The sequence below is a fragment of the Pseudopodoces humilis genome, chromosome 3, assembly GCF_049639895.1.
Source record: "Pseudopodoces humilis isolate 2021_Gansu_Grassland_sample_001 chromosome 3, ASM4963989v1, whole genome shotgun sequence".
NCBI lineage: Eukaryota > Metazoa > Chordata > Aves > Passeriformes > Paridae > Pseudopodoces > Pseudopodoces humilis.
In genome coordinates, this window is record NC_142202.1 from 66,287,780 (window position 1) to 66,304,063 (window position 16,284).

The window sequence follows — 16,284 nt, forward strand, 5'->3', positions numbered from 1 at the left end:
GAAGCTTCTTCAGATCTAGAACAAAATATTTTCAGAGAGAAGTTAATCAGAACTGATACATCTGTTTTAAGTAGACTTAAGTTAGAAGTGATTCCTGGCAAAGCAGTGCAACATGGAACATCTCAAAGAAAGATATTCCAACCTTTTGTTCTTTAGAATGAGTTTGACATTCAGAAAAATATTTTTCATTCAAGAAACAGATTATCATGACTGTATTTTCTTCAGGTCCTGATAAATCTACTTGCAAACTGGTATCTTACACACACAAAAGAAAAAGAAAGCCTCTACTTGTTTCAGTAAAGGCTTGTGTTAACTATTTGTTTTATGACCAAATGGTTTCTACTTACAGTAACCTGCTCTTTCTCCTGTGTTTGCCACTTACAGGTGAAAATGTATATTTCATTAAAAACACACATATTTGACAACAAGCTAAACCCCTCGCTGTTATTTGAAACTCCATGTGGCATGTTTTCCCTTCCTCAAGTGGATGTACTGTAATTTCTTTGCCACTATTGTGACAAGCTTTATCCAACTAATTTGTAACAAGCATGTTTGGTTGCTTTTAGAGGCAGCTTTTAATTTGCTTATTCAGTTGCTGAAACCTAATCTTAGGCAGAACACTCATAAAGACCCTTTTAATTTTTTTTCAGTTGGCATCCAATCTCCTTATTAAGGGCTGTGGGGGGTTGGGCCACTGTCTGCTACTTTTACTATTTAAAGCTATAAACTAAGTAAAACTGAAGGTTACATATGCTCTTTAAAATATGCAGGAAATGCTTATTGATCTTTTTCTGGTTTGTTATCATTATTGTCACTATTATTTGCTTTTACAGTGTAGAAAAGGATTTGCAGCTATTCAGCTAATGGAATAATTCCTTCTTGATCAATATATTGGAAGTTGTCATCTGTGAAAAATACGTTGCTTGGTTTCAGTTTGTTGGAAGAAGTTTATAGCATGATTAAACTGAGAAATTCCTTGTAGGCAAACTTTGATGGTGGGAACAAATCAGACTGTCAAATTCTATGGTGTGAAAAAATCCTGTATAATGATCCACAGAGGGTCCATGATTTGGTAGAACCTAAGTGAGCAAGTAGTTTATCCTTTTTAGGATCAACATGTCAAATTTTGGCATTGATGCTAAATCATTAGTCACACCGATGCATTTGCTTTTGAAGGCAGAATGCTTCACACTGTGCAGCTTCTCTGTAGATTTTAGGTTGATTTTTATAACAATGCATATATCTTGAAACAAGTAAGCAAATGGGGCAAAATTTTAAATCAACGTACATTTTTTTTAAATTTAGAATTGGTGGAAAGTTCAAGTAAATATGCAAAGGTTGTGCTGCTCTAAACAAGAAAAGGACATAGAGTAAGCATTACAGACATTTTGGGTTTTCTCTCTGTCATAATCTCTGTTTTATCCAGAGCAGGTGTGATCATTTATTCTTTGTGCAGGCCCCCACTTTCCTGTGACAATGACTGAAGAAAATGAGTAGCTTGTACCTGTTGAGGAGATGTATTATGGGCTGCTTGCCATTTATTTATGCCGTGGAAATCCATAAACTTTGACCGTTCCTCCTAATGGCATCCTATAAAGTCTTGCCAAATTGGGCAATATGGGATTGCCAAGGGAAGTATGAGGAAACAGAAGTGAGGAGTATGTGTTCCTTGCAATGTAATCTTTGCTCTCCCAAGTAGCAATGTCAAGTGGCTCTTTTTTCAGAAAGTCTATGTCAGGAGTATTTCTGAATCATTCCTCTTGTATTGATGTGAGGATGTGAAATCACACATCATTACTACATTTTGGGAAATAGGTTGGGGCACTTTTCAGGAGGTAGCATTCAAGGTAGGTGTTGGGTGAACAGGCTGATTTTCTAGTCCTTTTTGTAGAACAGATTTTCTGTTGGAATTTTACTGCTGAGCCATTTAATATCCTCCAAGAATTTCACTTAATTTAAACATCAATATTTGGAACAGAGTCAAACTCCCAAATGGACCTTGTAGATTACCTAATATTAAAAAAACCCCCAAAAAACACATGAAGACATTACTCTTGCAGCCTTGGCTTCTCAAATTACTTAGTCTGCTTACTGAGTAAGATGAGTTTATTTTTAAACACGACATAGAGCAGAATAACATGGATAACTAGATGTTTTCCTCCCGTCTTAACCATAATATTTTCTTAATTGAAGTATTTTGATTTGGGAGGAAGGAGACATTTGAGTAGTTCAATGATTGCACATTTGTTTGTACAAGCATTTTGAAGGAGATGCTATTCACCAACTTCCTCAAACATCTGACAATATCTGATCACTACTGGATCATTCATCTAGAAAGCTTTGCTTCTTTATCTGTGCATGTTTTCCTAACCTATGCCCTATTCAGGACATATGAGCTTTAGTCCTACGTTTGCCATGACTTTAGCTTCCTGTGCCATTTCTGATTGCCTCCTTGACAGAGTTTCTGCATTGGTTCACTATATGAATAGAACTAGAGATGTTATGATATTATATAACATTTAAAAAGTTGGCATCATTTGCTGTTGAGACACTTTGGTATTTAAGGGATTGTAAAATTAAAGTTACATCTGTGCATACATTGGTATTTCTGATAAGGTTGCTATTGCATGATCATTATAAATAGCTATTTGTTTTCGTATATATAAAATGCACACATCTCTGCATATGCCAAACTGATTTCAGTGCTTTCAGGCTTTGATTGGTGAAGCTGAAAATATAACAAATATAAAAATATATAAAATATAAAATATATAGATATATAAAAAGCAGAACAAATTTTTGCAACTAATTTTTATTACAGCACTAGTTTTCTCTCAGAAATTTTATGTCCATTACCTAGATACTCTCACCTAAGTTTCTGGTCCTTTTGTTAACCAGTTGTTTGTCTAAAATGTATCCCTTAACATTCTAGCCTCACTTTTTTTTCCTGTTTGGGGGAGGCCTGGGGGTGGTTGATTTTAGCCTTTATAATTCTGGTGGCTGGGACACATATGTTCTTTGTCCCTACGCTACTGGCAAGTTTCACTCATTAACTGTTTGTTTCAGCTGCACTGTCTGTTTTCTGTGGGAACTGTGAAGACTTGAGATGCTAATGTACTTTCAAAGACAGAAAACAATATCAGTTACTCCCTTAAGACTGCCAGGCTGGGAGAAAGCCCTTTAATAACCTCAGCTTATGTTTTGTAATATGTTGTTGTTTCAGGTTCAATGGATCCAAAAGACTTTCTGAGGGAAGCACAAATAATGAAGAACTTGAGACATCCAAAGCTTATACAACTTTATGCTGTCTGCACTTTGGAGGACCCAGTTTTTATTATTACCGAGCTGATGAGATATGGAAGTCTTCTAGAATACCTTAAAAGTAAGCAAATGACTCTAAACTCATTTTAAGAGTGCTGCAGTTTAGTAAATACACTAACATAAAAGACAGAAGTACAGCACCCTGGTTTAATGTAAAAGCTGAATTATTTGTCATGTGTGGGGATGAGAAAAGTGGAAAGAAGGGTTTATGAATTTTTGACATGCCAAAATATTTGAGAACTAGGAAAGACTCACATTCACAGTTTGATTCTTGCCTTATAATGGCCCATATTTTTTAATCCAGTTCTATGAGTAGATGGGAACATACACAAAGGAATAAAAACATAAGTATCCAGAAGGATAGGTCATCATATTCGACATGAAATAGAGGCACTTCCATAAAATGTACTTAACAGCTTTGAAAACTATTACTAGTCAGGGATAGCTTTTCACTACAAATTTGTCCCTTGCCTATCTCATCAGGGCTTTTATGTCAGCAGCACTTCGAAGTGCTCTTTTGAAGGCAAATAATAATTAAAAATAAAATTGTACAGCCGGGAACAGACTAGCATAATGATTGCACTTTTAAGTTCACTCCTGTTATTGAGAAATGCTTGATTCTAGTGTTGTTACCCATTTTCAGTTTAGCAGATGTCTATGAGATGCTAAATGTCTTTAAAGCTGTAATGATTTCTTGAAGACAAAATGTTTGCCACGGCTGTCATGCTGAATTTCTTCTCTGTTTCCAGCCCATAAAGCAAAGCCCTGTGTAATACCACAGACAGCAATTACCATGACACATGCCTTCCCCCCTCTTCTCTGTGGAACCATTTCTAAATGAGGGTCTGTCCATGCACAATTACAGCTAAAGAAATCTCTTACACAAAGTCCTACCAGGAGCTGCCCAGAGTGGGTTTGCCATGACCTTGGGCCAGATCATCCACAGTTTTGTAGGCATTTGTAGGCCAGAGGTAGCAAGGCACAAATTTCCTTTAAATTCTCATATTTGGTGGCTTTGTGCACAGATTGCAGCTTACCTGATTGAAAGAGCCTGGCACATGAGGAAATGATTGCTGTGCATGGAAACATTTGTTGCACAGGAGAAATAGCTCTGAGAAAGCCAGGATGAGTCACAGCTACTGCAGAGGTGAAAATTGGCCTGTTAGTGTGCATATAGAAAACACATCCAGAGCACACCAGTGCTGCAGCGTGTGTGTGTGTGGATCAGTTGCTAGCATTTGCACGACACCCTGCTCCTTGCCTAAGTGCTCACTCCTCTAGCTCTTCATCAGAGGCTGTGGAAAGTCAGCTGGTTTCCAGGCAGCCTTCAAAATACCCATAAAAATGTCCAGCTGAGACCCAGCCTAGTGGCATCCCTCCTTGTCTGATGGCCGATGTACAGGGAGGGGCACAGAGCTAAGAGGTGGAGGCAGAGATCCAAGTGTTTTGATAGGTATTGTGGTCAGAGAAAAGTCATTGCTGTCAGTGAGACTAATAAGGAAAGAGATTTGAAGCTTGTATAGAGCTCTGTGACTGGAAGTGATCTATATCAGCTGGAGTGCACAGCTCCTGTTGAGTTTTCTTGAGATTCAGCCTCTGCAGGGAACAGGAAAATATTTCCAGAAGGCTTCTGTCTGTGTGTGCATGATGGGTAAATAGGGCAACCTAGAGTGGAGGAAAGTCCAGAGATATTCTTTGTTCCTATTCCCGTCCTAGAACTGCATGGTATGCTTTTCCAGCTTTAAAAGTCCTTCATATTTTATTCACAGTTACTATCATGTTTCCCCATAATGACAGCTACTTAATAATGATGGACATGCGAATTCCCTGTGCACACTGTGAATGTACTTTGGGAGAGCTCTTGATGAACACTGCTATGCAGAGTTATTGAGCTGCCACCAGTGTGAGAAAAATGCACCTGAAAACTTTTCTTTGTTATTGGAAGTGAATGAAATTGTCATAAATGTATGAGTGCTTTTATCAATTCTGATGGACCTGGGACTTGTTCTGGCAGGTATGCAGTCTTGAAATTCGTTGAATTATTGTGGAGGCAATGTCCTCACTGGAGAAAGTGCCACTTATTTATTTTTCTCTATTTTTATTGTCAGATATCTGTCAATGAGAATATCTTCATGTCTTTTCTATATGAGTGATTGTGATAGACTGCTTAGAACAGGGTTAAGACCCCAAGACTTCTTTAATATTTTTTCTAATAAATTTTTCATATGAGGTTGAGGGTTTTGTCAAAAAATATTAGTAAAAAAGGGCATGGAGGTGCTACATTTTATTTATCAGTAAAGAATAATCCATGAGAAGATTTTATAAATTCAGCAGTAGTGCCTGATTTTCAGTGTGGAAGTTATATAAACATATTTATATATCTATATCTAGCTAACTAGCTAGATATATGCTTAGAGCAGCCTTCCAGTATCTAAAGGGAGCCTACAGAAGAGCTGGAGAGGGATTTTTTACAAGGCCAGGTAGTGATAGGACAAAGGGGAATGCCTTTGTACTGAAAGATGGTAGGTTTACATGAGGTAATTCTTAGAAATTCTTCACTATGGGGATGGTGAGGTACTGGGACACCTGGTCCAGAGAAGTGATCTTGAACTTGTATACTCTGTCTGGCCCAGCCTGGAGTTTTGGAGATGTAGTCAGAAAGCTTTATGAGACAGACATACATGATTTATACCTCAGATCCCAAAGAGACCTGAGATTTCATCTTCTGTCTTTGTGCACAAGTTGTAGCTTCTGGTCAGCCGAGGCTCCTCATTAAAGCTTTCCCTTTAGCTCCAGAACAGCTGCAGCGCACGGGCAGCTTACAGAGAGAGATCATCCAAGAAATATTGCAGGAGCCAGGGCAACTCTTCCCCTCCCTCAGCCCACAGGCTACAGGCAGACTGGTATTCCAAACGGGCTCTAATGAAAGAAATGATCTTTCAGCTGCCACTCCAGGGTTAGAGGTGGCTCTCATCTGTGTCCTTTGGCATGGTGCACCTGGGTGTCCTGCAGGGAATAAAACAGGGAGGGTTTAGCAGTTCTAACTCCTATTCTGCACTAAAGCAGCTCATTAAACACGTGGCTGATGAGTCACCCCTTTTTCCTCTGGCATTGCCTTATTTTGCCTCTTGGAGCAAGGTTAAGTCAGACTGTCCTGGAGCATCAGCAGACCAGTGACAAACCTGTGCTCAGCTTTGTTGGTATCCTTATCTGCTCCCATCAGCAGGTAGCTCACAACACATGCAGATGAAGTAGTGTCAAAGAGAATATTTAAAGCTGATTGACAAAGGCTAGCTTCCAAAACCCTAGTACTAATACAAAGTGCTAGAAAACATATAGTTATTTTCTGATTAAATACAACATGAGCATCATTTGTGGATTTATATCCTTGTCTAGCAAGATGAATAATAAATGTTCATGCCTGCTGGTTATCAGAGCTGAAAATCTTCAGTGTTGTATTATTCTGCGGACTGTGGATTTTCACACATTTTTGTCCCTCTCTCTTTTAAATTTCCAGGCAGCATTAAACCATATGTATAGGAGAGGAAAACATATTTTACAATAGAAGTCAATAATCTTAGTGCTGGTTTATCATGGCAATGAGTTTAGCCTCAAAAAGGATGTAGAGTAAGACACATACAGGACAAATTTTTTTTTTTTTTTTTTTGCCTAATTATGTCAAAGCATCCAGATAAGCAGGAAAGTCAAGGCCTGGTGACTGCAGAATAGATTAGTAAACAATGGCATTTCACACTCTTCATAAGGTGGGATCACAAGGTTACATCAAATAAAATGCCAGAACTGGAGGAGGCTATTTAAAATGATGCTAAGACACACTATCACTAGAAATCAGTTAAAAATAAATGAGAGAAAACTGCCAGCTACAAAAGTTTTATTTCTCTAATACAGAGGCAGTAAGTAAAAGTCACCAACCTGATGACAAAGAGCTGCCAATAAGCCTAGCAGCAAGGATTCAGCTTTTGATATTAAGGTTCTGAAATAGAAAATTGAAACGGTTTTGAGTGTTAGAGGCTACAGAGGCAGAAAGCCATGCTTCAGTGCTGCACCATTTGGGACTGGGTGACAGTGGTCCTTGAATGTAACACTGATCTGATAAACCATGGATTACCTCCTGGTTTAAATTCTTTGCATTGAGAAGGTTGGTTAGCTGTCCCCAAAGTGCCACAAAGGCCCTGAATTTTCACTCTAACATGTTATACCCCAATGAATTTATTTTTTTTGTTACCTCTCTTACAATTTTTGGCTGTAGTTTTTTATGGCCTAAGACTTTCCTTCACTTGTGGAGGCAAGTCGCTCAGCTCAAAGTTCTTCTACTGCATTGTTTGAACAATGATCTTTGATTGCCAAATCTCACTTTCTGGAATTTGCTTATCTTAGTGTGGTGGGAATGACACACACATTGCTTCAAAAAGTTCTACTGGAGAATCAGGCAGCTTGAAAGCATCTCAAGGAGTCCTACGGTTAAGTAGTGACAAGAGAGATAACAGCGTGAAGCAGTCAAGTGGACTGGAAAGTGAAAATGAGTTATACTTGACAGCAGATGGTATTTTGCCTAGTCAGAATCATTGGAGAACAGAGAACAAGGATAATTCTGTGCTTTTCCATCTTTAGTCAGCTCTGGCTACAGCCACTGGGTACTGACATTAACTCTTACTCACGGTTTGGAACAGTTTTATGAACCTGTCAGAAAGGTGCATACTATGTTACTATCAGTAGATCAAAGATTTTCTCTTTGGACTGTGTCAGCAGCTCCTTCCTGGCCTAGATTAACTCCTGCATTTAGTATCTACTCTTTTAGAGAAGATGGGACAAGCATTGTCACTCAGTTATTGGCAAATAAGTAATGTCATTCACTAATCCCCGCCATTTAGCTGGGATGTTACTTTATTGTATTGCATTGTTTGGTTTATTTGTGTTGGCTTTTTGAACCAATCAGGTTTTCAGTTGTCTGAAATCGACATCTTGTTCTTGTTCCTATGTTCTTGTCATCTCCTTTTTAAACAGATGATGGGGGCTCTCAAATCTCCCTGACACATCAGGTAGACATGGCTGCTCAGGTGGCTTGTGGCATGGCATACCTCGAATCTCAGAACTACATCCATCGGGATCTGGCAGCCAGGAATGTTCTTGTTGGTGAACACAATGTTTACAAAGTGGCAGACTTTGGACTTGCAAGAGTTTTTAAGGTAGGTTGTGAGAGGTTGTCCCTGATTTTAACTTGGGAGAACAAGGTGGAAGAGGCCAACTAAACACCAAATTGTAGCCCTGAATTGATGGATTTAGACAAAGGCAAGCCCAGGGAGAAAAGAACCTATAACACATTCACTTGTATAAGTTTGAAGAATCCTTGTCTCTGCTTCCTGCCCAGCCACCCAGTAAGGATCCTGGCAAGCAAAACCCTTTGCTGGACAAGCTTTATCCACAGTGTCTGCAACATGGAGTGGAATGATGGAAAGATTATACACTTGGGCCTGTAAAGGAAGGCATATAAAAATGTATTGACATATATTCTCTTCTTGTTCACTTCCCCACTACCTCCATGATGCTTATGATCACAGGTAGTAATCATGAAAGGACCTTATTCTTCTCCACAGCTAACAGCAAATTTCATAAAGTGAGCTCTCAGAGCTTTAAATCTGATGCAATCACACATTTTTTGCCACTGTACCAATTTGTTTTTCTTTTCTAGTCCTTGAAGGCAGAGAATGCAAAATATCACTGACCAAAATTCTCCCTATGAAAGAGCTGTGGTTTATAAATTAGATTTCCTACCTCTCGAAATGATTTAATCAGTGTTGGAAAGATTTGGTTTGCCATATTTTATGGTTTTCAGTGTGAAGTCTGTATTTGATAGGAATGGAAAACAGGGAAGGGGAAAACAGAGAAAAAAGTCTTCTGCTTCTCATTTTGTTTTTCCATTCAAGCAGCAGAATTTGAAGTTCATAACAAAATTTGATTTATTACATACTGAAGTATAGAATAATGACTTAACAAAGGCATCAAGGGACTTGGAAAATTCTTTTTATTTAATTTTGATTCTTCTAAATATCCATAAGTCCATATTTCAAGTTCCTTAACATAAATATATATATATATTTTTAAATGAACATTGCTCATAATGGATATTTCTCTTCTGTCCTCACTAGAAAGGGTAATAATTTACAGCTGTTGACATTTCTTGTTAAAACTGAACTTTACTAAAATACTCATGGAGTTACTTGGGCAGATTTTCTTAGGAATATTTTGTCTCCTAAGCCAAAACACTAACCTAGTCACATATAAAGGATTAAGTGTAAGAAATGAAATCTGTATTTTTACATGTGTTATTTAGTGTAATGAAATAATTTCTTGTTTCTAAAGATGAGTTATGGTCTAGATGCCAACTGTATAAGTATAGAGATACAAACCAATAACAACCAATATTTTCAAAACTAGAGAGCATTGCAGCTGGAAAACATACGTTTTGTATTTCAGAATCTTTTTGTATATCAAAGAAGCAAAATCTGGTACACGTATGTCTGGATTTGCATGTGAAAAACTTGACCGAGGCTTAAGGGTGACTTGTGTACACTAAATTACATGCAGGAATTAAAGAGAGAAGAAATGTTCACAAAATTTAGATGTCTGTGTGATAAACCTTTAAGGGCATGATTCTACAAATTTGTGACTTAACAATTTTTTTGTCTTTCACCTACACTTTACATTAATTAGCTCACTGGAAACTAATATGTTAATTTGAACCAGTCAGGGTTTATTCTTTCTTACCCAAAAACCTGTTTAAGTGACTGTTATCAAAGTCAGTGGCCCTTCAACACCACAATAAAACACAGAAGAAAGGTTCTGAAATTCATTAGCTCTTGCCTTCTTTGCCTATTTGCTGTAGACCAGACGTGGAGACATTTGGTCTCTAGTGTCAGCAGGATGCTTACACTGCCACTCCTGACAGACTTTTGAAATCTTGCATGCCAGGTCCAGAATTCACAGTAGCAAGTCATAATTAATTTATCAGGAGCCACTCCAATGCTGTGTGCTGGCTTGAAATGATACTTGCTTTAGAAAAAGCCTCTGATGGAGCCTCCGCATTTTTCAACTGCAAAGCTGAATCCAATGACAGCCTTCAGAAAATGGGTACTTACATGAAGAACAAGAGTTTGGTTAAAAGATGATAAGATTAAGCACATGCTGAGTTTAATCAGATGCTTAAGTGCTTTGCTGAAGCAGATCTGAAACCAGGATTGCTTTGTTTTACCCATGATAGGTAGAAAATGAAAAAGTATATGAAGCTAGGACTGAAACAAAACTCCCAGTGAAATGGACAGCCCCGGAGGCAATCCGCTACAACAGATTCAGCATTAAATCAGATGTCTGGTCATTTGGGATACTTCTGTTTGAAATAGTCACCTATGGGCAGATGCCTTATCATGGTAAGTACTTTTACCTAAAGAATGATGTCTAATTTTTTTCTTGATTTCAGAATGACACAAAAAAAAGAAGGTTGAATACCTGTACTATGGGTATGTTAAAGGGTTAAAACTTTAAAGAGAGGAAGAAGGTTGTTCAGATGAGGTCCATTTAGTGGGTCTGACCTTCTGGCTTCCCCAGGCCTCCTGGCAGCTTTGCAAAGGCAGTGGTTAGCACACATTCAAGCTTCTTCTTGCTGGAGTCAACCTGCACTGCACAAGCATCTAAGCCAGCTGGCTATTTTCCTCCATCATCAGATCAAAGATGCAAATTCTTGGAATGAGAAAAAAGAGAAGAAATTAAGGAAGGGTGTTTTATTCCTCAACCTGTCCTCTTAAATTTATTTTTTTTTAAAATACACCTCGTGAAAAAATAGATTATGTATGAAGCACTGCACAAGCATTTCAGGAAGAAGGTGTCTGAAAAATAAATCAGGGTGCTTTTACCTCCCTCACTCCCATTTGATTGTTGTGGTGGAAAGTCTTCATAAAGGAAAGGATCACAAGAGTTAAATAATTAAAAAATAAAATGTTACCAACTTCAAAAGTAGATATAGTAGTCTGAGAGCAGCTACTATTTCTAGCACTGTGAGAAATGCTCAAGGAACTGTGGCTCCAATAACACAAGATATCAGTGAGATGATTGACTGTGACTCATTTTATGCTGGTGAGTAGAACACAAGGGAAGGACTAAAGTAAAAAAAGAAGTTATGTTGCACCGGTACAGGCCTGAGGGGTGGTGCATTTGCCATAAACTACATTTCACAGGGTCCCAAACTGATATTTTCTGTAAAAGGAAAAATTGATTTTGCTTTTTGATTCCCACCCTCACCTCCTGCAAAATCGTTCTGAGGAAAAAAAATCAAAGCAAAATATCCTGAAGTCTTATATAAACTATAGATGTGTGCATATGGATACACGCACATAAATAAATCATTTTAGTATAAAAAATATGTAACACCGTGGCTCTGGGTATTGTCTGAAAATCCATTCAGTATTACCCTTTTGAAAACGCATAGTTTATCTGTATCTTGAAAGTACAAAATGCTGTTTTGCCATGGCTATTTTCTTACTTGGCATTACTTCCAGGAGTCTGTTCTCAGTAATCAGTTAGGGGGGGTTATGTTGATTTGTGGTGGCAGTGGATAATGTGCAGAGGAAACACCATTCAGAGATCTGTGGGGAAAGCAGTTAACACAATTCAAGATTTATTTTAAAGAGTAAAACTTTGGAAGGGAACAGGACAATAGTCTTAGTATATAAAGGTACAGCAAAAATAGGGGAATGGTTTCTTCTCCATGACTGGTGGTGATGAAACAGGGTGGACACCATTGCCCAGCTACCCTCGAAGAAACCTAGGGCTGACTTTTGGCAAAAGCTTTTGAATGTGAAGAAAATTCAGCAGCAGGTCAGGTTTTATTAGGAGATTTTCTAGTCACTGAGGCTAGAGATGTTTAGGAGCTATTTAAGCTAAATAGATGTCAGAAAAATTTTGAGAAATCCAAATGGTGGAGGAAAAGCTTCACACCCAGACAAACATATTTTCGATGCCTTGCAGCTGGCACAGTCAGGGTGAGGTTGGTGGGAAATATTGGAGGTGGTTTTTAATTCCTGGTAAACAATAACAGATAAGGCCCTGGAATTTTTCAAGGCCAGGCTGGAAGAAGCTTTGAGCAACCCGATCTAGTGGAAGGTGTCCTTGCTCATGAGAGGGGTTTTGAACTCGGTGATCTTTAATGTTCTTTCCAACCCAAACCATTCTATGGTGATTGTGAACTGAAGTGAGAGAACACATGGCATCCATAAGCAGATCCTGAGTAGCCTGGTGAACTCATTTTGGCTTGCAGGTGTGCCAGGACACCAGGTGATCCAGTTGCTGGACGATGGGTACAGACTTCCTCAGCCGGACACGTGCCCGGCGCCACTCTACAAGATGATGCTGCAGTGCTGGAGCGCGGAGGCCGAAGAGCGGCCCACCTTTGAGGTCCTCAACAAGCAGCTGGAGGGCTACTTCAACACTGAGCTCTATTCCTTTGCCTAGGCCCAGGCCATGGGACACGAACCCTCAGGATACTCCTGAAGGACATGTCCAAGCCAACATGGTTAATGGAGACTGTGGAGTCAGCCTATCCCCAGGTGTGGGCATTATTTGGGGGTGCTGAAGATTCCTGGTACATTTCATCCCTTCCTTGATCTTCAAAGACTCTTAAAATTTTTGCTGCTGGCAAATGTTTGCAAGATAAAGCATCATAAAGCTGGAGGGGGTGGGTGTTTCTAAAAAAATAAAGAGTCTTCTATTTATTTTAAAATGACAAGTTGCAAGAACAAACAAATGAAATGAGTCTAGCTAAGTAACTATTGTAGCTTTTTGTCATTTCTTTATTGGAATAATTATTTACTATTAGATTTTTCTTTCTAATCAGTTTGTTCTCATGAGGGAATGTGATGACTCTGCACAGCAGGATCTGTGCTCCCAGAGTCCTTTCATTGTAAAAAATAATAAAAGTAATCCTGTGACTGTGATGGCTCTGATTTGGCAGATTCCAAATTAATTGCCTTGCTTAGAATTGAAGTACATTGCTTTTGCTATATCTGAAAATAAAGACCTATTAATAGGAAAAAAGGAATTATTTTGTTTTGTGGATGCTGGCTGATCTTTTTATATTTTGTCTACTGTACTTCTTTTACAAGAATAAACAAAATTATTATTAGGTTTCTGAAGCTGTTTGTTCTTAAGATTGTTGAATATCTATGAGTTATTGTCAACTGAGTTTTTGTCCATTGGACTGTGAGGATTTATTTTGTTGTTCTTAACTTCAGGGCTATTGGAGGAAAAAGATGTTTTAACAGGAACTCCAGACTGTCTCAATGTTTTAGAGTGACAGCCTTTTCAATCCCACTTTCCCAAATCATGAACCCACTCCAGCAGGGTAGGTCTCGTATTTTGCAGAGTAACTGGCACTCCTTTCTTCTACCTTCTTCAGATTCAACTTTAATACAGGAAATGTAAGCAATAGATGATCCATGTTATTTTGCTCCATGGAGAAGTGGGGCCCAGGTGTTTCTTTTAGCAGTCTATGTAGCTATAGATGTTATTTTTTCTTGCTCTTTCCCTAACTAAAATATTGGTTCTGCTAAAATCTGGTATCAGTGTGACAGTTTTATATTCTCAGTTGTGAGGCTTACAGAACCATGTTTTAATTATTTACTTACGACTCATCAGTTAATTATTTAACAACATTATTCAGGAATTAAGAGCTGTATTGTGTTAACATAGTATGAGGTCAATACAAGTGTGCTACAATTTTCTTCTAATATCAGAATGATCCATTTCTGGATCTGGGTGGTTTTTATTACATCTTTTCCATATGATTATCTTCATTTTATATTTCAAATCTATTCATCTTGTTTGCCTGCCTTGCTTCTAATTTTTAATTTCCTTTCCCCCTCCTCTGCCTTTGGAAGGCACACTGCTTGTTTCTTTCATACACACATATTAAGTACTCATTATTCAAAAGCTCTTTCCTTATTTATCATTTTTCTTCTCTTTTTATCTCACCACAGTGGCTTTCCAACACTGTGTCTATGTTCAACTTAGTTTTTGTGCAGTGTTTCTCTCTACTAACCGTCTTTATACTAATTAAATTTGTGATGCATAATACAGCTATAATTAATTTACTGTCATAACATCCATGCGATTTTGGAAATTCACTCTGAAAGAAGAAGAGGTTAAATGGCTTTGCCAAACTCATCTGATAAGAATTGGCATGGAAGGACCTGGGATATTCCCAGGCAAAGTATCCTGCTGTTCTCCGTCCGTGCTTGTTTTGAGACTTGTGCTAGCTTCTGGCCTCAACAAGATGTTATTTATGATCATCAAACTTCCATCAATCCATGCATGTCTCATCTAGCTAGGAGCTGGGTTTAACACTGTTACAGTATGAGGTTAACAAAACCCACAGAGTGGGTTTATGTAATAATAATGGGAATGCTGTTATGTGGATAGAGCTCTGCATCAAACTAGTGATTTTCCTGTTCCAGCAGTATTTCTAACATGATTTTTCAGACTTATGACATTAAGAATGTTGCAAATAAAAGCTGAGTTTGCCCAATCAAAAAAAAAAAGCAAAATCACCCAAAATTACTGATAAAAGATTAGCACAGATGTGTGTATTTCACAGGAGACCAGCTGCCAGGAAAAAAATTAAATTGACAGCAGGGAAATAGGAAGGTTTTCAGAATTCCAAATTACACCAACCAGTCCAAGCTGCTCTGTGCTGGCCTATGCCCTTGGGTGGAAATCAACAAGATTTTGCAGAACTCCACTGAAGTGACACCAGTAGTTCTGAAGAAATCCCACCTGTGCAATGAATATATTCCTAAACCAACATTTATGGAGTAGAAAGTCTATTTGTCCAGCTAAAGACATGTCTCCTTAATTCCTTCTATAGTCAAAGGAGAGAGAGGCTCCTTGAAATGACGAATCAATGCCCCAAAACTTCATTTCTCCTCTGAAGCACCTTTGGCAGGGTTCTCTGTGTTTGCTGCTGTGAAGGAATCTGGCAGAGATGAGACTCTTTGGTGAGGAGGGTGTGCAATAATCCACCTGCTGCGAACCACAATCGGCTGTTTCAGTCTCCCTCTACCAAGGGCGGCCTCAGGAGCCACTTTAGGCTGGAAGGAGCAGAAGTTGTGAGTGAGCTGCACCCAGCTGAGCTGTGAGGAGCAGACACTTGCATGTGATGGCCTCCAGGTGATGCAGCCTGGCACACTGGGCTGCTGCTGGCAGGCAACTTTCCCTGCTGTTGCATCCTGCCACTCTATCTGGGCTCTCTCCTTACGTGCTTGCACAGCTGCAGCTGCTTCATGGAGTCTGAGTCTGCCAGCTGCCTCTCCTACGTGCTGGCCCAGAGTGGGAGACCTGCAGTGCTGTCTGAAAAGCAGCAGGTAGGTTCACTTTGGTGTGTCTCATTATAGGCACTGCAACAGGTAAATTGATTTTATGTTCATCTTTGAGGCAGCCTGTGCACGTCTGGCCTCCCCAAAATCTACTGTAGGTGAAAAGGTGCGCTGAATCTTTGTCTTCCAAGCCTTAGCTCCATTTCTGCTGCACTGCTATGTGTCCTGGGACCAGTGCACTTTCTTTTCGTAGCAAATTGAAAATCAAGAAAAAAGCAGGGAAGTAGGTGTTTCATTTTTCTTTTGCTCTTTAATTATATTAAATCTGGTACCTGGTAGAGTCCCTTTGCCACTATGAACAACCCAGTGGAGGCCAAGCTTGGAAACCACAAGTGCTGATCTGAGATCTGTCAGTTCCTCTTTCTGGCTTCATCCATGCACTTGCACTCATTCCCTCATTTTGCCTGTCTGGAAAATGCTGCCACACCAGGAAAAATGCTGCCACGTTAATATGAGGTCCAATTTTGGATTTTTGTTTTTTTCCTTGGGCTAGAAGGGGAACAAAAGAGACAAAAATCACTAA

The 16,284-nt window shown here is 38.9% G+C and overlaps 1 protein-coding gene across 1 annotated transcript in view; it reads left to right on the forward strand.

The window, feature by feature from the left end:
* The window catches only part of FRK (fyn related Src family tyrosine kinase), a 48,121-nt gene extending 34,696 nt beyond the window's left edge, over nucleotides 1-13,425 (forward strand). Inside the window, exons 5-8 of the mRNA XM_005518614.3 lie at nucleotides 3,224-3,382; nucleotides 8,347-8,528; nucleotides 10,601-10,766; nucleotides 12,650-13,425. Coding sequence (XP_005518671.3) covers nucleotides 3,224-3,382; nucleotides 8,347-8,528; nucleotides 10,601-10,766; nucleotides 12,650-12,843 — 701 coding nt within the window. The 3' untranslated portion in view covers nucleotides 12,844-13,425. The remainder of the gene's footprint in view (nucleotides 1-3,223; nucleotides 3,383-8,346; nucleotides 8,529-10,600; nucleotides 10,767-12,649) is intronic.
* The last annotated feature ends 2,859 nt before the right edge of the window (nucleotides 13,426-16,284 follow it).